Source organism: Agelaius phoeniceus, chromosome 6, assembly GCF_051311805.1.
Source record: "Agelaius phoeniceus isolate bAgePho1 chromosome 6, bAgePho1.hap1, whole genome shotgun sequence".
Lineage (NCBI taxonomy): Eukaryota > Metazoa > Chordata > Aves > Passeriformes > Icteridae > Agelaius > Agelaius phoeniceus.
The window spans coordinates 38,849,639-38,871,362 of record NC_135270.1 but is presented as its reverse complement, the minus strand read 5'-3'; the positions used below and the strand labels follow the sequence as shown (position 1 = coordinate 38,871,362).

The 21,724-nt window shown below is 39.8% G+C and overlaps 1 protein-coding gene across 2 annotated transcripts; it reads left to right on the top strand.

The window, feature by feature from the left end:
* The first annotated feature begins 112 nt into the window (after positions 1–112).
* LOC129121861 (uncharacterized) lies at positions 113–21,345 on the top strand. 2 transcript variants are annotated; one of them, XM_054635371.2, is made up of 8 exons: positions 113–297; positions 11,032–11,153; positions 12,244–12,382; positions 13,209–13,330; positions 15,050–15,160; positions 18,445–18,551; positions 19,932–20,022; positions 21,133–21,345. In XM_054635371.2, exons 1-8 carry the CDS (start codon positions 201–203, stop codon positions 21,247–21,249), a joined length of 906 nt encoding a protein of 301 aa, XP_054491346.1. In that variant the 5' UTR covers positions 113–200; the 3' UTR covers positions 21,250–21,345. The 2 variants fall into 2 exon arrangements, with proteins under 2 accessions (XP_054491346.1, XP_077036561.1); XM_077180446.1 differs by lacking the exon at positions 113–297 and adding an exon at positions 2,086–2,748.
* Positions 21,346–21,724: the final 379 nt, after the last annotated feature.

Below are 21,724 nucleotides of genomic sequence, written 5' to 3'. Positions count from 1 at the left end.
CGAAGGGCGGGGCCGAGCATGCGCAAAGGGCCTCTTCCGGTCGGTGTCGCCTTCTCGCGTGCGTGCGTGCGTGCGTGCGTGCGTGCGTGCGTGCGTGCGTGCGTGCGGGTGGGCGGGCGGGCGCGCGGAGGGCGCGGTTCGTCCCGCGGCGCGCACGTGCGTGGTTCGGCGCGCGTGGCGCCCCCCCGCGGCGGCGCGCGATGGAGCTGGCGGCGGCGCGGCGCGCGGTGCTGGCGGCCGTGCGGGGCACGCGCGCCGCCGACCTGCCGCGCCTGCTGCACTGGATGCGCAACACCCGTAAGCGCCGCACAGCGGGGCCGCGACCGCACCGCACAGCGGGCCTGGCTCGGCCCCGCCGGCCGGTCGGGCCCGGGGCGCCGTGCGGCAGCCAGGGCCGGGGGAGGGGGGAGCAGACCCTGGGCGAGGGGCAGCGTGCCCGGACCGGGGTACCGCCCCCTTCCGGGGGCACGTGGCTCTCCGGGTACCGGCGGGTAGCGGCCCGACGGCTCGGCTGGAGCAGAGCGCGGCCGGTGCCGCCCGCCCTGCTCAGCTCCCATCGGGGGCGGTCGCGCTCGCCCGTCCGGGGTGCCGTGCCTTGCTATGCCACGCCACGGGTGCCGTGCCGTGCCGTGCCGTTCCACGGTGCCGTGGCAGGGGCGGGGGTGTGGCGGCGCGGGCGCGGCCGGCAGCGGAGCAGCACGGCTGCCCCTCAAAGCCCGCGGCGCACCGGGCGTGCGGAGCCAGCCTGCTCCTGCGGCGCCGAGACGCCTTTAGGTCTTAGGCTTGTCTTGTGCAGCTTCACACGTGTACACGGCAGTCTTTCAGGAGTTTGGAAATAGCGGTTTGAGCTCATTTACAAACGCTGCTTTCCGCACTTGATGTCACCTTAAGTGAACATAGCTTTCTGTTTACTCCCTTGTTTATGCCTGGATATAATTTCATCAGCGTGCTGCAGTCAAGCATTCTGTGGCAGATGAAGAAAGGAAATATGGGTCAGTGCAGAAGCTGTAAATTTGCAACTGAACCCAAAAGATGACACGGGAAACCTCATCATAGGCAGTGCGTTAAAGCTATAGTCACACAGTGCTGTGCTGAATAAAGTCTAAACCCTGCTTAGTCTCAGGGGTATGTGCATTTTTCCATGTGCAGATTATAGGAATCTGGAAGACCCCTCCAATATTGTGGCCCAGTCTCAAGATCCAGTATGTGTGTGTGTCCTGTTTATTGTCTCCTGGGGTGGTAAACCTACCCTGATGGTTGTGTGTTAGCAGAAATTCATCATATAATACAGTACTTCCCCTGCTTTGCTCAGATGATGGTTCTTGTTTGGGTCTTTGCTCCAGCACGTCCACTTTAGGGTGCAAACAACTTCCTGAGCCAGCACCAACACACAGGGACCGTGGCACAAAGGGCAGCTCTGACACCAAGGACTTGTCCAGCTGTCTAGGTACTTGGAGCTGCGAGCTCACTCCGTGCTGCTCTGTGGTTTGTAGCTCCCGCAGTCACTCAGATGGAGAGGCAGGACAGAGCCTTCTCAGGGGGAGCAGGCCCTCTGCTGGATTTGTGGGAAGAGAAGCAGCTGGGAGCAGCCTTTGCTGCCTGTGACAGACATGGGCCCTCCCACCCACACGGGCTCTTTCCTAGGAGAGACATCGCCGAATGTTCCAGAGCATCTGGGAGTCAGCCTTCACGGCTAGAGCAGACATGGGCCTCCCTAGAACGTGAAGGCTGAGTTTTGATGGAAGTAGTTAGTGTTACTTGCAATTAAACATTCTTATTTTCTGTGTGTGTATGTTCACATACTTACGTGTATGTATCTATCTACACATGCATATGTCTGTGTGTGTGTGTAGACATAATGCTAGAGCAATCTGCTATAAGCAGTACTGCATCCTTCCAGTTTTGAGGTCTTGTCTGGACACTTCCAGTGTCCAGTGCTTGGGTTACTGTAAATAATCTTGTTAGAAGCGGTTTTCTTCTATCCCATATGCTCTAATATATAAAAATCTCATTCAGTTTCTCATGCAATCATTCATATTGATTATTCACTTAACATAAATCATTACACACTATTAGTTTGTGTGGTGTGCATATAGAGCTTTCTCAGCTTCCTGACCCCTTTACAGATACAGCAAGGCACATGGGAGCTTACTAGTGAAACTTGAAAATGCTGAACTGTTTCAGTTAGGAAACTAATGCTTACTATTTTCTCTGTTTCAATTCTATGATCATGTTTTACTTCTGCCATGGAATTTTTAGCCAATGTTTTGAGCATAGTTTATGTAGACTTCAAAATCCTTTGTCAGTGAATACATTTAAATATTTTTTTTATGTTACAGCTTCCAAAACTTACTATAGATGGTTTCTGTGAAAGATGATATGGTATGGTCACTAACCTTTATTATGATCTCTAAAATATTTTTTCTGAATTTTAATGATCTAGCTTTTTGCCTAGGTCTTTCAGTGAAAGGATTCATATATTCTTGCCTCATATTTGCTCTTCATAATTAAGATGCAACCTAAAGAGTAGATTAGGTTCCAAATCTTGAACTACTTTGTGTGTGTGGTATATCTGAGCAATCTGTGTCCTTCTATTTTTATACTGTTCGCATCAATAGTGATGGCTGCTGCTTCACTATGTGCATCATCTTTAAACATAATTAGCTTTACAGTTGCCATTCAATGGCTTTTCAGCTCATATGCTGCAGATCAGGGAACAGAGTGGACAGGGCAATCAGGATCAAGCAGGTGAAGTAATGAATATAATTTCAGTTCTGTAGTCTCCTTGTCAGGCCATCTTCAGAATCTTCTTTGGTTTAGGATTCTTTGCTTACAGGCTTGTGCTCTGATAATATTTTATGCTAATTTTCTCTTTAAAAAATGCTCATTGTTACTATCCTGGCTGGATGCTATTAATTAATATTGTGAGAAATCAAGTTGTACTTTAGTCATCTGCATCCTCAGCATTTGCTTACATGTTGTGATTGTATTTTGTGAATTGCTGATGCAGTATAGAACTGTAGGCAACCACATTTGTTCCAAGGTGTGTAATTTAGAATGTGTGACTTAGACTAATCATATTTCCCTGATTGCCACATTTGTGGAGACATTTAGCGCCTGTAGAATGTGGCCTCATGCTAATGCTTGTAGAAGTTGCCAGTGGAAAAATATCAATGTTTACCCAGTTCTTGTGCTCTCTCAAGGTGCTGCAGTCTCCCTCTCTAACATACATATATGTTTGCATGTAGATTTATGATAAAAGAGTGGAAATTAGAAAGCTTTATGCCTATGTGTAAAAATTTTTCATTGTTAAACAATCAATATATGTTTCACTGCCTCTTTGGGCATTAACCTGTTCCTGTTTTTCTGATTTCTTTTGTCTGGATGGCTATGTCCTGCTTTATTTCTAGTTTTCACCCTGATGACAGGACTAGAGTACAAGATCAGTATCTGTACCTTACTGGTTTTATTTTCTTGCAGCATTGGACAGTAAGTGAGCAGAGGCATTTGTCCTGCAGGTCACATTCCTTTAGCTTTTTTGCATTTTCCTCAGAGATGCAAATATTTCCTGTGATGTCCCCAGCATAGCACTCTTGATGATGCTTCTCTTAGTATTGTTTCTCTGAGCTGCTTCTGTGGCTGCGTACTGGCAGTAACTTTTAGTGTGGCTTTTTTTTTCCTCTCAGAATTGTTACATTTGAATAATTATACTGCCCATTTTAATACCTAGCTAGTCCTGTGATAATTAATAGTGCTTGGACTGAGGATAGTGAGGAGCTGGTAGAGGTTTCTGTTGCTGTACCCTGAATACAGCTAGGGAATGTGGTGTTCTCTCTGTGCATAAAGAAGACTGTTTTATGGGAGACATAAAAAGTTACCAGATCTCTGTGCCACACAGAAATAAAAGCCTAGTCTTTGGTGATACAGATGTAGGGAAGGAAACAAACCTCTGATGAACAAAAGAAAAAAAAAAAAGTGGTAGGGATGGGGAGATAATATTGTGAATGAAAACTAGGATAGGATAAATGGAAATAAAAATGGTATTTCCACAGACAAACTGTTTTTCTGTGGGGTGTCAGTTCCCTGCCTTTTCCTCCTGTATCCCATTCCTGTTTCTGTCAAGATGTTGAGTTTTACCTCCAGCTGAGGAGAACTGGGCATGATTCCAGTGTTAGCTGGAGTCAGGCTTTTTCCTTCTTGACACCTCTCTCTGAATTAAAGTGTACATGCATCCTTAGAGTAAAGTCCTGCATAAGGTGGATGACCTTTAAGATTAGTGTTGTTGCAAAGACAGCCTTATTTATTACTGTAACTTAGTTGGTGTTTTCTGACTCAGGCACTGAAGGCATGAAATGTTACTGACAAACTTCCATGGAAGACTTGAATTGGTTTATAGTAAAGCGAGTTATCTGACCTAACGTAAAGCCTTACATATTTTGAACTGAAAGAACATTGAACATAATTCTCACTCCAATGATTTTTGACTAACCTTACTTGGTAATTACGGGAATGTAAGTGAATGAAAGATTCTATTAGTTTTTTTTTCCTTTTCTTATGAATGTGGGGTTTTTTGTATTGAAAATTTTAGAAATTCCAAATCTTTATGTGTGATGGAAGAAGACGTTAGTGTTTTAAAGCAGCTGCTTAGCAACACTGCTTGGCTGTTTCACAATCAGCCAGCTCTTCCCACACACTGCAGTGAGATCTACGTCATTTCACGGTGACTTGCATTCCAGCTTTTCTTTTGAGTTTGTCTTAGATCTTAAAGAAAATTAAATAATAAGAGCTGGAAAAAAGAACAGGAACCTTTCGTGTCTTAACTTTTTTATAATAGCATGATTAATGCTTTAATATCCTTTTGCAATAACCATGTTCCAGAAGTTCCGGCTAAGAAAACCTGGGTGAAGCCCAAGAGCTAATTCAAACCACTTGGGAAACCCCCCTGACAATCCCCCTCAGCTGGGTCCCAGCATTTGATGTAGAGCTGGGGCAAATTCCCACGTGAGCCTCCACTGCCCAGATTTCTAAAATTTTCAGTAGCAGACAAGGTTGCATTTGGTAAGAATGAATGCTGGAGGAGATAACCAGTGAATTGACCAAGCTATCTGTGTACATGAGCAGCACCACAGGAATCAGGGGAAGTAAATACAGGAATCTGAATCTTGAGTTTGAGATTGAAGTCACCAAACCACTCTACCTACTGGCAACTACTGAATGCTTTTGCTGTACTTAGCGCTTAAATGCAGATTACAAAGCCTGTGTCTCAGTCAGTGTCAGTGAAGCACAGGTAAGGTGATAAGACCCTTTATGCTTCTTGTGTTCTATCATGGGGTCTAAGATTGAAATATTTTTCCATCATGGGTAAATATTACTGTTGTGATACTAACTTCTAAATTTTTTTCAGTTCTAAAATTTTTTTCTAAACTTCTAAATTTTTTTCAGTTCATGCAACAGTGTAATAAAACACTCTACAAACCATTTCCAATCTATGCATTTCCTGAGAAAATATGAAGCTAAGATTTCAAAGTGATATACTGGTATGAATTGTTGATTGTTCCTGCAGTACTCAAAATATTCAATATCAAGAGTATCACTCAAAATAGTAATTGAATAATAATCATTGCAAATCTTCTAATTTAAGGATAAACAACATATAATTAAGTACAATTTTTTTTTGATGGATTCACTTCTACTGGGAGCAAACCAGCTTTTTAAGAGGTTGGAGTACAATTTAGTCTTGTAACTTGAAAGTTGAGGGCAGTCAGTGCTGTAAATTCAGGCTTTTAACAGGGAGTGAGGGAAGAGTATCTGACAAAGTCAACCTAACTGATAACAGAGGATGTGCTGCTTTAGTACAGTGTTCTGAGTACAGAGAAGAAACTTCTCATCATACTCTTAGGAGCAGACCAAGTGTGTCCAGCATTTTCTTGTACTTTATTATCTAGGAATTAGCATGTTCTCTGACATGCTAGGTAAAGTTATCAGATGATAATTTTCACAAGACAAGAAGAGGAAACAGGATAAGAAAAAACTTGATTCTTTAAATGTTTCCTTTCAGTCTGCAGATGAAACTAAAGTGGAACGAGTATCTTTAAAAAGGATGAAAATGTGGGTTTCTGCAATGTGACAAGTATAGTATGTGGTTTTGTGTTTGTGTGAAAAAGTAATTTAGTATAAGGCTTCATATCCAAATTTGTAGAAGTGATTTATTCAACTGAAATATCTTTCAGAAGAGATAAAAATAGCATTGCATTTTCACATTAGCATTTATTTGTTGAAATGATACCATACCAAAAATCTTTTCCACTCTTCTGTGTGAAAAACTAAAATGGGATGTTACCTATACTTGGATGAATCATCAACTGTGGGAATTAGCATTAATTTCCTTTTTTGTGACAAGTGACAAGTCCTTTTTGTGACAAGTGATACTGGTGTGAGAGAGGTCTCAAGAAGAATACCAAGTACTTCTAAGTTGTTAGTCATTGAAATGTAATAATGGTGGGGGAAACTAGGGATTGTGAAACAGTATGAGACTTACCTTGTTTAAAATTGAACTTTGAAGTTTCTTTCAGTTAACCAGTGTAAAAGACTTAAACTTATAAAATGAACTCTGGTTATATTTCTGTTGGAAAAAGCCAATTACTTTCTACCAATAACTATGTATGCTTTGGGACAGAAATAACATTTAGAGTTACCGAGGTACTCGGTATACTGAGGTCACATATTGCTTCTCAAATTATTTAGTCAAAAAGGGCAATACTAAAGTTTTAGGGATGTGGTGCTTCTTCCTTGACTTGGTTCTCCAGTATTATTTAAAAATGCTGAATTACTAAATCAACCTTGTTTTCAGTAACACAGCTGTTAATATTTGCTTTTCTCTTCTGTGAGTCGGAGTCTATATCTAGAAGACCATAAGGTGCTTGCTGCTGTGGTTGCCTTTGCTAAATTCTCTTCTTTCCTCTCTTTCAGTGACATGTAATCTTCTGTTGTCATTTGGAAATCACACATTGCTTGTCTTCAATCCTGTATTTTGCAGTGCCAGGGTGTTCAGATGTTGGTGTAGCGGTGCTCTCTATCTGGTGTGAGGCTTTGTGATGTTTTCTTAGCTTCTGTAGAAAGGCTGACTAGCACCAGGGTGATAATGAGGCTTTTTGCAACGTGTTAATTAAATTTTATAAATGCATGTTGAGTAAATCCAGTGGAACCGGTTTTTGAAGTAAAATACAAACACTACACACTCAGACTTCCTCCATAAACAAATGATTGTGATTCATCTTGCAGTGTTTCATGAACTGTACGTTTCTTTCCTGGTTAGTTGTCTGTGCAATGAACACAGGTTGGCTTGCACACTCTCCATTTCATGTTGTATACATTTCATGTATGTAACAGGTACTAAAATGATATATAAAATACTTTTCTATTTTTGTTTTTTCTTTGAAGATTCCTTTTAAGGCGATACTGAGATTCTCAAGAGTGAACAATTTGTTAAACACGAGGGTGGAGTTGATAAAACTGTACCAGCAGAGATGCATATTTTCATATTTGGCACTGGCGTTTCCTACTTGATGGCAATCTACAAATATTTACATACTGCAAAAGCAAATGGGTTATTGTGGTAGCTGTTGCTGTTTCTTGCTTTGACAGGAAGGAGTCCTGACTCTCTGTGTCAGAGTTCAGTCACAGACTATACACACAGGTGTGGAGTGTTGCACACGCAGCTTCTGCTCCAGCTGCCATTTTGTCATCTCAAATGAAGTCTGTTCAGACCTTCTTCTCCTTTTTTGTTCCTGCTCATTGTACTTTAGAGTATTAACTGCTAGTTAGAAAGGAGCACATTTGTCATTTATTTTTCAGGGTCAGTGTTTCAACAGTTTTTGCTTTGAGCTGCATATGTGTTGTCCTCAGGACTTGTTTTGTACAGAGCATACAAGAACTCACGTGTGTCATACTTTGCGTTGCAAGGAGAGATCAGAGGGCCCTCTGCAAGGTGGCCAGCGTTGTGCCAGGCACTGCACAGATTGAACTCAGGGCAGGGAAGGGATATTCTGGGTTAGAGGAAGATGGATGTGCTGCCTGTGTCCCACTGAAGGTGTGTGTTTCTCTTCTGTGGAGCTGGAACACTCTCCATCACTAATGTTGGCCAGGAAAGGTCACCCAGGGCATGAGGGAGCAGATCCTATTGACACACTAGATCTGGGAGGAAGAGAGCTGAAGTTCTGTATTTGCAGTGTGATGTGGCTGGCCTGGTGGTCTAGGAACACTTCCTGCATTTCATTAAATGCTATATTTGAATTTGATACTCTTAACAGGCACTATAACAGCTGGATGAGCTCTCTTGCATAGTAATAGTATTGTTTTAAAGCAAGTGCCAGATGTAGAGGCTTATTGCCCACAGGCACTGATCTGTTCAGCTGCTAATATCAGCTTTCTACTCTCTTGTTCTGTCTGTAGCATGACTTTTCCCCTTGCTCCTTCAGATGTTAACCACCTCAGCAAACCGGTGCCTTGGCACTCTGAGGGCATGTTGGGGTGCTGATGGTCTCAGTTAAGCTACAGTTAGATTTGTCCACCTTCCCTTCCCATAATATCTAGGTTTGCTTCTGTGCTGTGTCACATCCATAGAAATCTTCCCTGAGCTGGTTGGAAACATCACTGTGCTTCTGGGATGTTTATAACAAATCTGCAAATTGTTGGATGGGCTGTGAGTTTAACAGGATGGGTGCTCATGAGAAGTTTCAAATTAAAATGCTGACAAGCTGGAGCTGCTGCATTGCACCTGTTGTGTTGATGTTGCTGCTGTTGCAGCTGCTGCCTCTGTCTGTGTTCCTTGCTGCAAAGTGTGCATCTCTTTAGGAGCTGAAGTTCTGGAGAACCTAACTGTGAGCACTTTGGAGCAGTAAATTGCCTTCCTGAAGTATAACAACTACTAATGGTAATGGCCCATCAAGGCTTTGGAGCATTACAACTGTATGTTTAATAAATTATAAACCAAATATATCTTAGGGAAATACAAATAATTTAAGGTTTCTGCTGCTTACTACAGGGGATTCAGGATTGTCTGTTTGGGTCCATTTTTGGATGTGTTGAAAGAACCATTTACATTTGCAGTCTAAAGAAGAGAGCCTTTTGCACCAATGAAGGATGCTTTCTTTAATCATATTGTTCTCACTACAGTGCTTAAGCAAAAACCATTTCAGAAGCATTTCATAGTTTAAAGGTTTGCAGATTTCTGATTTCTATACTAGCCTTAAAATTTCTCAGTCTTTCTAGCATTTCCTGTGATCCACAGGAAAGATTAAATATATTAGCATAGAGAAACTTGTAGTGTGTTCTGTAGATTTATTTTGAACCTGTTTTCCATCAAGCTTTTCTGTACTAATGTTCCCACCTGGAACTGCAATGCTAGCAAGCATTGCCTTTTTTAAAAACACCTGTAAAAGCTGTCAAGATTTTCTTTTTGTGAGTGATGCATGTACATGTAAAAGAGCACAGTCACTGCCCAACATGTTGGCAGTCTAAATAAAACAAGAAGCAAGCCAGAAGGGGTGGAGAAGTGGGGACATACATACTCGTCTCACTTTTAGACAAGACTCAATGGATGGGTTTGGTACATTTTTTCAGGATTAGATTAGTGGTTGCTTTTTAGTGGTGGTGGTTGTCTTTTACAGGTTTGTAGCTTTGAGCTGATGTGCCTTTGTTTAGAACCAGTTCAACATCCTTCAAGCAGTAAGATATCCAGACAAAAAGGAATTTCATCTAATCCTTCTTTTGAGGAAAACATAACAAGAAAAGAGCAGAGTACAGGCATAAAGCAGATCTTGTGCTAATGCCAGTTACGAACATCATACTCTTAACATGAAATTGGGGGATATAAGCAGGATGTTGGCTGCAAGATGTGAAAACTCTGGTAAGAGCAAGTAAACCTTTAGCTGGAGTTCTCAATACTGCAGGTCAGAAAGGATGGGAGTCCAGGAGATCCAAAGGGAAGTGTTGAGAATCCTCACACACTTGGAAAGAAAAAAAAAAAACCAGGAACGGTCTGAGTAGGCAAATCTTGGTTTTTCTTGGAAAGGAGACTGATGTGACACGTGATGAGTCTTCAGGGAAGTAAATACTTACTGTATAATAGAAAGGAACAAAGTTTGCTATTTCCATTGTGAGTGGGGCAGAAAATACTAAGTAGTGGCAGAGGACATCAAAATCAGTAGTTAAGAAGGGTTTTCCTTTCTAATATTGAGGGTAGTCAAGCACTGGAATAGATGGCTAAGGGTGGTTGTAGAGTCCCCAGCATTAACAGTCATTTTTAAAAGAGCAGTTTGAAGAAGTAATGATACTTACTATTGACTGAGCCTTGGAAGAAAAAAGGATTAGTGTCTTCACATGGTTTCCTTCTGAATCTTTTTTCTAGATATCTTTTTAAAAAATGAGCTAAAGTAATGCAGAAATGTCCGGGAAAAATAACAAAAATTTACTCTGCGGCTTTGCAAAAATGTATTGGTTTACATTTATTCCTATTTTCATTCTCATTTGAAATATTTTGATAGTTTAGGTGATGTAAAATGTATTGTGAGTTGAACTGGTGAACTGTGCATTTTCCCCAATTTTTTTGTACATTTACTAGAAAGATCATACATATAAAAAGAAACTTGTATTTAAAAAAAAGCCTGCATTCAGGCAACTATTGAGTTTTGTAATTTCTCCAATAGTTCAAAAACATCTTTGATGCTTTTTATATCTTAAACTGAAACAATATCACTTTGGTGGCAGCCCAGACTATCATATGTGAGTTATAAATTTATAAATATGAAAATAATTTGAGATCTCAGAAAAGCAGTGCATTTATTTTACGTGGCAAAGTTATTACAATCCAAATCAGTCATTGGCTGGAAAAGCTAACAAAAATGCATGTGAATAAAAAACCTTATCCATCTGGTATTGTTTATGTCTTGCAACTGTATTGTACTGGTCATCACTTAGTCCACATGATCTGCATATGATTGTTCAGGGGTTTTTGTTTGTCTTGATTTATAGATGACTTTGATGAGCTTGTGGTGAGTAACAATGATGTTGTGCTCAGAAATATCGCTGAAGATTTGCGGAATCGTTTACCCATTGAGGCAATGTTCACTTCAGAACATCAAGCTGTTCAGAAAGTAAGCTAATTGTTATGGTCTGATTTTACTGAACCACATCATTTATTCTGATAGCATTTTAGCAGTAGTTTATAATAGAAAATGAGCATGGATTGAAGTATAGGAAATCTCAGTTTGGTTCTCAGGTCTGTTGCTCTGTGTTTGCATGACTCCAAGAAAGTTGCTTCATAGTTTTTAATGCTTTGATCATATGTTATTTGGGATAGCTTTCATTCTGTGTGATATGGCACCTGTCACAGTGATTCTTCAATGCTAGCTCCATAATAGACTCTTAACAGCCCCCTTAAAGACAGCAGGAACACAGGGCCAATGTTTTGCTGTTACCATAATGTGGGCAGCCCAGAGATGATATCCAGCTCTTTTCAGATTCTCATGGCTCAGAAACAGGTGGGCTGTGAGTCCTGTGGGAGGAGAGTGCACCTTTCCTACTTGACCTGTCAGTATGCAAGGAAAGTTAATGCATTTCCCAGAAAAGTGATGTGTGGCTCTTCAGTGGGAGAAGTGGATTGGCCACATACAGCAAGCCTGGAAAAGGAAGGAAAGATGAGTAGGAGGATGAAGATTATGCCCCTTGAAATGATGAGAGGGCAAGCATCCCAACTGGTATACTTTTGATTGAAAGTGACACCCATGTTAATTAGGGTGCTTCTAGATAGAGGCATAAGGCACAATGATGAAAACAGTCAGTTGAGGCTGAGAAGCAGAATTGACCTTTCTGCTAAATTTAAGTTACATTCTCCTCATTAAAAGAGGCGGAAAAGCTTCTTTTATCCTGTATGTTCTCTAGCCAAGCAAGCACTAAAGAGGCAACATTCACATAGTTCTCCCTACTCAGATATCAAAACCAGCTTGCTTTTGTTTGTGGACCACCACTTACTGGTTATCTCAGTGGAATTTGATAACCCAGTTTACATGCAGGATTTCTGTAGCTAATTTTTTTTTTTTTTTTTTTTGTAATTGTTGCATAGGGAAAAGCATGGATCTCAGGGATTTTGGGAAAGGTAGGATGGTGGGACAGTTAACATGTGACAGTGTAACTGAAGTTAAGAGACTTGGTTATTCCTTTCTAAGGTTTTGTTCCTCTTCTCAGATACACCAGCATCCACTGCCCATGATTCATGTTGATGCATTCCTTTATGATGATGATGTTGTTGATTCATTGTGTGAGGAGGGGAAAATGAGTAGGAGCTACTGCACAGAGTGTGGCTCATACAAAACTGCATCTTTAGGTAAGTGTTCTTTCGGGAGCATGAGAAACAAATTGAGTTTAACTAAACTGGTTTGTGCAGTGACTCAGCTGGACATGACAACATCCAGCTGATGGGAGACTTTGTCCAGACTGCTGCAATATACAGGCCAGAATTATTTCCCATAACCAGTGGAAGGAGCCTCCTACACATGTAAGTTGAATTAATTTGCAGTGTATGAGTGACAATTGTTGCCCACAAAAACTGGGCAGGTTAGAAGCGGGCTATGTACCACTGGAGAGGAAGATGCAAGAGGAAGACAATACTGTAGAGTCCATGCAGTAGCCTGGGTCTCCTCTCACATGCTAAAGACCAGTGGAAATCACCATCTGTCTTAAAGCTTGTGTGTGGTATGGATCGGTGCTGTTGCCAGTAGAGCACAGCCATTGAAGGAATGGTTTATATGGAGAACATTCCATTCATTAAAACTTTTGGAGTTGAAATTAAAGCTATTAATATGTCTGCCCACAAAAAGTTTTGCACAAATTGTGTTTACTACGTTTCCTTTTTCAGTTAAACAGTTCCAAGATACTTCGTTTTGTATTCTTTAACATACTGTTCAGAAAAAGGTAATTCAGTTTCATGAAGGATTTCAAAATTCTCCATGTAAGGCAAGGAATCCTCAGACTTGGGACAGGCTTCTTGGCTGATTACCTGTGATCTGCAAACCCTGCCCTATGCACTAGTGCAGGCAAGAAGCCACACAAGTTTTCAGTGAAGATAATACTTCAGGTTACTATTTCAATGGTTAATTACACAGTAGTTAGTACTGCCCACCCAACACCTTTGTTCTGTTCTTATTTCCCAGAGTTTATTTCGCATTCCTTTTCCCTCATGGAACTGAAGTTTCTTTATCACCATGTACTGCCTGACCTGACAGGAAAGGTAGTGGTTGACGTTGGCTCCAGGCTTGGTGCAGTGCTATTTGCGGTAACTTCCAGCACAGGAATTCATATTTTGTTACTGTGACAAACATTTTCCCTCTTTTCTGACTGCCTACTCTCATTACTCAATATTGGATGGGTCATTCTGAGAGGCACCTCTGATCTGACTCTCTGAATAGTGTAAGGTGCTGTTTACTAGCAATTTGAGTTCTTCCTGTGTTCCTCACAAGAGGGAATAGAAATGATCCTGCTTATGGAGAGGAAAAGTCTGTTGTCCAACAGAGTAGCATATTGCTGTCACACATGCTGCTCTTTTGCTCATTCCTGCTGTCTCTTTCTTAAGTGAGTTTGTCCTCTTATGTCTTGACCATGCCTATATATAGATTAGTTATGTTAAATTCCTTTATGAAGCTGATAAACTGTTAAAATATACAAAGGAAGACTTTGATATGAATTTGTCTCCAAAAACATATTGTCCTGCTCTGCATTTTAAAATGCACATAAAATACTTCATCAAGAACCTTGAGTGCAATTTTGATTGCTTTTGGCATGGCTGGTACAACATATGGCCAACAGCAATGCAAAACACACATTACTACTTTCTTAAAAAAGTCAATGTGTGTTTAGGGCTCAATCTTGCAAACACTTGAGCATGTGATTTTACTCATTTGAATAGTCTAATTTTGGGATCACTCAAATGAGGAAAGTTACTCCCATTTGTAAATATTTGCAGCATTGGGTCCTTAAATGGTAACACTTTGGCTAGGCTGATTTTTATTTTGAAGTATTCAAATGCTTGTATTATTATAGTAGAAGATACTTTCAAAGCACTCTTTCACAAAAAGAGTTCTGCTTTGTAATATGGTCTTGCCTTGGAGGAGGGGTGACTTCACAGGTTGCTTTTCTACTCTCTGAGTAGAATGGTTTCAGAAAACCTTAATAATGAAGTTGTAATACATGTGGATCTCAGATATTCTGTATCTTCACGTTGTTTGTCTTTGCCAGTGTTGGCAAAGTGTAATTATTCTGCTCAGTGGAGACAGTGGCACTAAAAGCAGTATCTTTGTTAGGGCACTGTACGCTCAAGTCTTTGTACTTTTTTTCTCTAACATTTCCAATTGGCTTCCCCAAATCTTAGCCCAAAACTGAACTATTTTTTGGGCTTAATATTAAGTCATAATTTAGCTTTTTTTTTTTTTTTTTTGCATATATACCTGTATGAAGCATCTGAAAATGTCAGTAATACAGTAACTTAGAGAAGCTGACAAAGACTTGGTATCAAAATATCCCACTATATTATTGGTATGTTGTCCTCCATTTTCACTCATTTTGACTCTGTTACGTCTCATGTTTTTGTTCTTTTCTCTTGATGTTTTCTTCTTCAATTCTCCCAAGAAACAAAAATGACATGTGGAATCTTTTCCCTTCACAGTATTTTCATAATTTGTTTTGTATACCTTTTTTCTTTCTTAGAGTATTTTCCATCTGTTTTGCAGTTCAAGTGAACTTGGAGCTTTCCTTTTCTTGTTTTTTTGATGTGTCATTTTGGATCTCTTACTAACATTTGTGAGGCTTAAGTAGGAATTGCCAAATCAGGAGCTTAGCTTTGAAAAATATTTCACATCCACTGAAAGACATTTCTCAACACACTATTTTAAAATGTTTCTCTAATCTTAACTTGTGTTTAATTCTCTTCTTTTTAAATGAAATATTTGAACTTGTTTTAAAGGCATCACAGTTACTAAATTTCCTTTTCCTAATGTAGGGTTATCTTTATAGCTCAGCTTCCCAGCTGTATGGAGTAGAAATGAATGCAGACTTTTGCCAGTTGCAAGAAATTATGATTACAAAGTACGAGTTCATTGACAGAATAAAGGTAACCAAATATATGTTTTAGTTTTCGTATTTTTAACCACCGTGTACAAGGTATCTGGTTTAAGTGAGTGGCTTCTAAATCAGCATTCTGAGAAGTTTCTGCCTTAGCTTGTTTTGATCCTAAGCAAAGGCTTTGCATTAGGAAATAAAGACCTTATAGTAAAGAGGAAGAGGGAAATTATCAAAATATTAATCACTTAGCCTTTTTCCTCACTGGACTTAACCGTTGGCCCACACAAAACAGATAAATCTTAGCCAATTCTCCCAGTGAAATCAATGACATCATTGCCACTCACTTCTGTGAAACTGAGTGTATAAAGAATTTCTGTCACAAACACTAAAGTAAATGTCTGTGATTCACTTTTGTTAGCAGAAAAATGTTTGTAGGATTTGCAAATTTGCATCTAAGGAGACCTAAAGGACTTAGAATTATTCATATTTCCTTTCATAGAATGCCAGTGTATATGTACCTACCACAAGCAAAATGGGTTTCAAAGAAAGTGCTATCATTATGGGAATCACTTCCCTAGTTTAATTATGGGAATAGCTACTAATATTTTAAAGAGAAAAAAAAAATTCCTTTCTGGACCAGACCCATGATTTTGTTACCAGCAAAAGTTGGTAAGTAGAATATGCTGAATAGAATACAGGCTTTAATCCTGTGCTGTATGCATGTGCTCTTGAATGGAGTCACACAAACTGCTGAGTATGGTAATTTCTTGGGTATTAAGGTTACCCAATTTTAACCTAGAAATAAGTAATAGACATATTTACCACAGGGTAAGCAGTAGCAGTGGGTTGCTCAATTCAGTCACAGTTGCTGACAGTTTATCCATAACCTTTGGGTTTTGTGTATGTTTTATGTTCATAACACTTTACTGTGATGAAACTGAAAGTACAGTTAGGAGCTCTGTCAAGTTAATTCAGTGGAGCTGGAGATCTATAGGCATGCTTTTCAGCCCTGTATATTTTTTATTATAAGCTTTTATGTATTTTCTTCACACCTTGTAATTCTGCTGAAGTATTCATTTTGGAGCATAAAGATAAGATAATAGGTTTTCAAAGCAGTGCCGGAGGACTTAGCTATTTGAGTCTCATTAAATGCTAATTTAGTCATGTGACTCCTGTTATCACACTGCTTTGAACATTTCAATCTTATATTTTTATTTCACCCCCAAACAAATTCTCTCTAGAGGTACATATCAGGTTGAAAAATTGTGAGAATCCAGATGCTGGTCATAATTCATGGCACAAGTTTGAAAAACGTTTTAGAGGCTCTTCTTCAATAGAGATTGTTTTTTTCAACATATTCTGAATTTTTATTAGAATATGTTCCTAAAGGATAGCAAAGTGAAATGGTATCTTTAGTGGCTAAATCTCTGAGTGAACCTTGTGTTTCTTTGGTCAACACTTGGTTTGTTAAAGTACATAGAGGGTTGCTCAGCATCTTTTGCCATTTGAGGAAACATTCAGCTACTGGGAGGAAAGTAAACAGTTCAACAGATCTTAGGAAACTTGAGACCTCAATTCAGAAATTGACTGTAGTCATGAAAGGCTTGGTGTGTATTCCACTGGATGACAGGGCAGTTTTAAAATCAGTTGCTGCCTCCTCTGTTGTGCCGGCACACAGCCAAGCAGATGAGAGCTGGTTCAGCTGAAACCAAACCCAGCAATATTGGGGTTTTGACTAGAGCAGTATCTGGGTCTGGCTCATTGTGCAGCCAGACATGCTTATGTGGTCCCAAAATCCCCAAGAGGAATGAGGATATGTTTGGGGAGAATGAGGTGCTTAGGTCACTTTGGTCAGTATGGTCACCTACTCTGTAAATGCAGAGTAATTTTTAGGTCAAGTCTTAAGTCAATCATTCAGGTCAAGGAAACATCGACATATGTTGAAAGTTTTCCATTAGTTTAAGCAGCTATCTGAACAGTGGTTTAAAAATAGTAGGACTGCCATTAGTATCCTATCCTGTGCATGGGGTTATTCTTCCCCAGATGTAGGACCCTGCATTTGCCTTTGCTGAATTTCAGAAGGTTCCTCTCTGCCCATCCCTCCATAGTATCAGCCACACCTCCCAGCTCTGTGTCATCAGTGAACTTACAGAGGAGGCATCTCCCCTTCATCCCAGTCATGTGTGGAATAATTAAACAATATTGGACCCAGTACTGAGCCTTGGGGGACACCAGTAGTGACAGGCTTCCAACTAGACCCTGTGCCAGTGTTTATGACCCTCTGGGATCTGCCATTCAGTCAATTCTCAGTCCTCACTGTCCACTCATCCAGCCCTCACACCCTGAGTTTGCCTGTGAGGATGTTGTGAGAAACAGAGTTGAGAGCCTTGTTGAAGTCAAAATAGACAAAATCCACTGATCTCCCCTCATCCATGCAGGTAGTTGGTTCACCACACAAGTCAATCAGATTTGTTAAGCAGGACTTTAGTGAATCCATGCTGACTGCTACTTAGCCCTTCAAAAGATATTGCAGTTTGCATTTCTCATCAGATTTGGGATGCATAATAATAGAATATCCTCAGTTGAAAAGGACCCATATGGATCATTGAGTCAGATTGATAATATTTCTCCGTCTTTAAGAGGAAATCAAACACATCAGAGTGTTAATGAGCATCCATATTCTCCTGTCTCACTTGTTTTGAAAAATGACATGATGTGCTAATATCCTTTTTGGTAGGTGAAGGTAGATGAAATCAAAACAGCTCCTCTTGTGCTGACTGGAGAGGCAGTTGTTTAGTAGGATCCTCCAGTGCTACTGAGCATCCTGCCTTTCCAACATTCCCAGTCCCAATATGGATTGTGAGAATTCAGCTGTCAAATCTGGGTCTGTATGTCTTTTCTAGCTATAATCCTTCAGTAACCCACTGACCCTGTGAGATGCCTCTTATTATCCTCAAAATAGCTTCAACTAGCTTAACTTCTTTCCTGAAATCACTGGACATTTCTGATAAAATATAGGGAAGTCGAATGTAACAGCCATCTCCCCTTTTATGGCACACACTTCTAAACCAAAATTCAGATGTACTTTATTTTGCTTAGCATAATGGATTGAGTATCTTAATTAGAAGAGTTAAATCTGATTAAAAAAAAAATTGCAAGGTTATTATGGTTGTATATGTCAGTTTTATCTACTGTGAAGCCAGTGAAATGCCTGGTTTTGTGACTGGTTCAAAAGGGTGGTAGCAGCTGCTGTATTAGGCTGACAGGCTTCATGACTTCTCAAAGGCTGTATTTGTCTCTTAATTTATGCCTCGGGAAATTTCTCTCCTTCAGGTGGTTCATGCAGACATCTGTACTCAGCCCTCACTTCTGCAGAAGGCTGATGTTGTTGTAATGAATAATGTCTTTGAATATTTTCTTGACAGACAGGAACAGGCCAGGTAAGCTCTGTGTCCAAACAAGTTACCTATTTCTTTGTAAATACCTGTGTAACCTTGTGAATAATGGAAAACCTTAAGGTTGTGCTTTTTGAAGGCATGTACATAATTTATATAAGGAAATTGTTTCATACTGTCTACTTCTAATTGTTATACTTAAGTGCTAAGGTGTTCTGGCAGTTGTTTATTGTTAAACCCACTGAACATTGCTGCTTTGTTTACCCAAACCTTGGCTTGAGTCCTTGCACTGATATGTTAAAATAGTATCTTGCTGCTAAAGAACCTGAGATTACTGTATCAGCATAAAGCTTAATCTTCAGAAGTAAGAGTCACTGACTTGCTAATGTCAGAGCTTTAATATATACAGACTACAAAGCATGGTTCTGAATGATACTGCTAATAGATATTTGTAACGTTGTGGTAGCAAACAAACATGTGGCTAAGGTTCTCTTTCAGGTACAAGGCACTCACAGATGAGCTTTTGCTAAGCTAGCAGCATCCTTTAAAGTGTAAATAACTTGATCATCCTGAGTTTAGAATGGGCAGTCAGAAAAAAGGAGTGCCTGTGTCTCCACTTGGTCCCAGCCAAGTCTGTCATTCCATACCAGCTTCAGCTAAGGCTTGCCCTGCTGCCCTGGATACCAGGTGATAATACCAACCAGACAGGCACAGAGTGCATGGGTGAAGGACAGTGGGTGTTTCAAAATGCCAGGAGATATATTTCCAGGCACAGGACTGAGAATTCATTTGATTCTGTCATAACTTGGGAATAGTGGTTTAGTGTTGCATTAGTAGTATGAAGACAAATGACATTTGAAGAATGCTGGAAATTAAATTCTTTTTAGTCTGAATTGCTGTGCTGCGAGAAATGATCTTACTTGCAAAATCAAAAAAAAATTAAAAAAGGGAATGCTGGAGGCTGTATTTAACTACTCTGACTACTGATGTCTTAAAAGAAGTACTTTGTCACGACTGTACACGAAGTATGTATATAAAGAGAAGCTTGTTGTGAAGCTTAATAAAGGACTGCACTTCAGGACTGGATTTTCTTCAAACCAAAGGGGCCAAATGTAAATGTTTAACCCTTGTTCATAGTGAAAGTCTTGACAATACCAAATGATATGCATGTATGTATGAGAATTATAAAGTTACAAAATCTAACATTGTAAGACCATGTATTCCCTGTGTTTTTAATCCAAAGCTTGATTTTATTCCTGCAAATACATTTGCTTAGATATTAATAATGACTGATAAGCATATATTGCAAGTCTTTAAGCATAGACTACCTCTGGCCAATAAACTGCAAGTGTTAGATTCATTGTATATCAAATATGTGTGTTTTTTTCCCAAAAAAGTGGTCACCTGCCTTTAAATATGTTTCAGAGCTTGGGAATTTATTGCTTGTAATGTAAGGAAAAGAGGGTCCTTACTAGTGACAGTTCCAAGTCTTGAGGAATCACTTTCAAAGCTCCAGGTAAGTTCCCTTGGCCTATTTCAACTGACACATTTTGTTATTTTCTGTTAAAGTGGCATTTCTGTAGTTGAAGTTAGCTGCTTGCCAGTATTGCTGTAAGGAAGGATAAGTAATTTTGTGCAGAGATTAAAAGGTGGAAGACTCAGGATTCTGTTTTGAGGTTGGCCACCAGCACATCTCCCTGTACTTAGATTGTCCTCGAGTGAAAAGGAAAATCCCAGCCTCTATCAGTAGGCTGCATGAATCATTCTATTAACATGTGTATTAATATGGCAGTATGAGCTTTTGGAAGTACAGATTAGTGAGAGATGTGGTCCCCCAACTAGCCAAGTGACTACCATCAGGGATCTTGGATCAGTTACATAGCTTTAAATTGCAGTTGGAAGCAAACATAACAGCAGTGCCTCTTTCAGAGGTGTTGAATGCTCTGTGCTGGGCCATGCTCTGCCCTCTGTCCATGCTGCTATTGGTCATCTGAGATCATGTGTGTTACACCTGGTCAAATTGTGTGGCCTAGCTTTAGTTAGGAAACAAAACACTGATCAGACATGACAAGGTTATGTATAAAGTGACTTTCTCACAACAGTACTTAGTTTTAGAGAAATTGAATCATTTGTTGCCTGTATGCTGATGGGTGAAGTAGATCCTCAGCCCCATGACCAGCAGTAGTGTCATTTGAATTTTTCTTGGAGCAGGCTGTAGTCACAGAGCAGCTAAGAAGCCCTTTGTAGCCTTAATACAATACTCCCTGTGTGTAAAACAAGAAAATACCTGTGATTCTTCCATGATACTATTAGCTGCTCCCTCAGCACATCTGTCAGAATGTCACCCTTTGAATTAGGATGCTTGAGGCTTACACAAATGCATAAAGAAAGGCAGTTGTAATATGTTAACAAAATATCTAGACTATTGACTGAGATAATTTTTAAAGTTGTCTTTATTATGTCCTATTTGAGTTAAAAAGCCTTTTCCAGAAATTAATTTATCATTGCCATATAATTTGGAATGACTAATCTCTCTTGCCTTCTTAATGTTGAAACTCCTTAACCTTGAAACTCCTGCTGTTTCTTAACATGGTGTTGATTTAAGGATCTGCTTTCCTTGTTTCAGACAGATGTACAGATCAGTCAATGGGTTGAAGAGGTGCAGCTGAACTATGATGTGTATATGGAAAAGGATGTTGACAGAGAAGCACTCGAACAGATTCATTTATACAAGATTCTCTAGTACCTGGAAAAATTTACTAGTATTTTTATGATATATATATTTTGGGCCTAAAATGAACTTGGATTGATTTGTGTGAATAAATCAGGTCAAAAATAATATTATGGTTAATTTGAGTGATATATGTGGTTTTTAATGAAAAAGAGTCTTTTGAAACAGGTTTTCTTACTGAGGCATTTTGTCTCAACAGGGTATTTTGACTTTTAATTTAGGAGATATCCTCATGGTCTATTTTTTGCAGAAGAAATAGAGCATCTATATAGCAACGCTATGTTAAAAAGAGCATCTATATAGCAACGCTAAAAGAACTTTTGGTCATTTAGCAAACATTGGCATTATGCACTGCCAATGTTTGCTAAATATATCAAACCTAGGAACAGTGAATCCTTATTGATGTGAATGATAAGAATGAGTTAGCGTAATGTTACATAAAAGCTGTAGTGCTGTTTCATTTTGATATAAAGCATTTATTCTTATC

Excerpts from the sequence above, each read along its gene's own strand:
- LOC129121861 (XM_054635371.2), top strand. The coding sequence starts at position 201 with ATGGAGCTGGCGGCGGCGCGGCGCGCGGTGCTGGCGGCCGTGCGGGGC. Across the intron at positions 13,331-15,049 it reads TTGGTGCAGTGCTATTTGCG|GGTTATCTTTATAGCTCAGC; the intron begins GTAACTTCCAGC and ends TTCCTAATGTAG. Across the intron at positions 20,023-21,132 it reads AATCACTTTCAAAGCTCCAG|ACAGATGTACAGATCAGTCA; the intron begins GTAAGTTCCCTT and ends TCCTTGTTTCAG.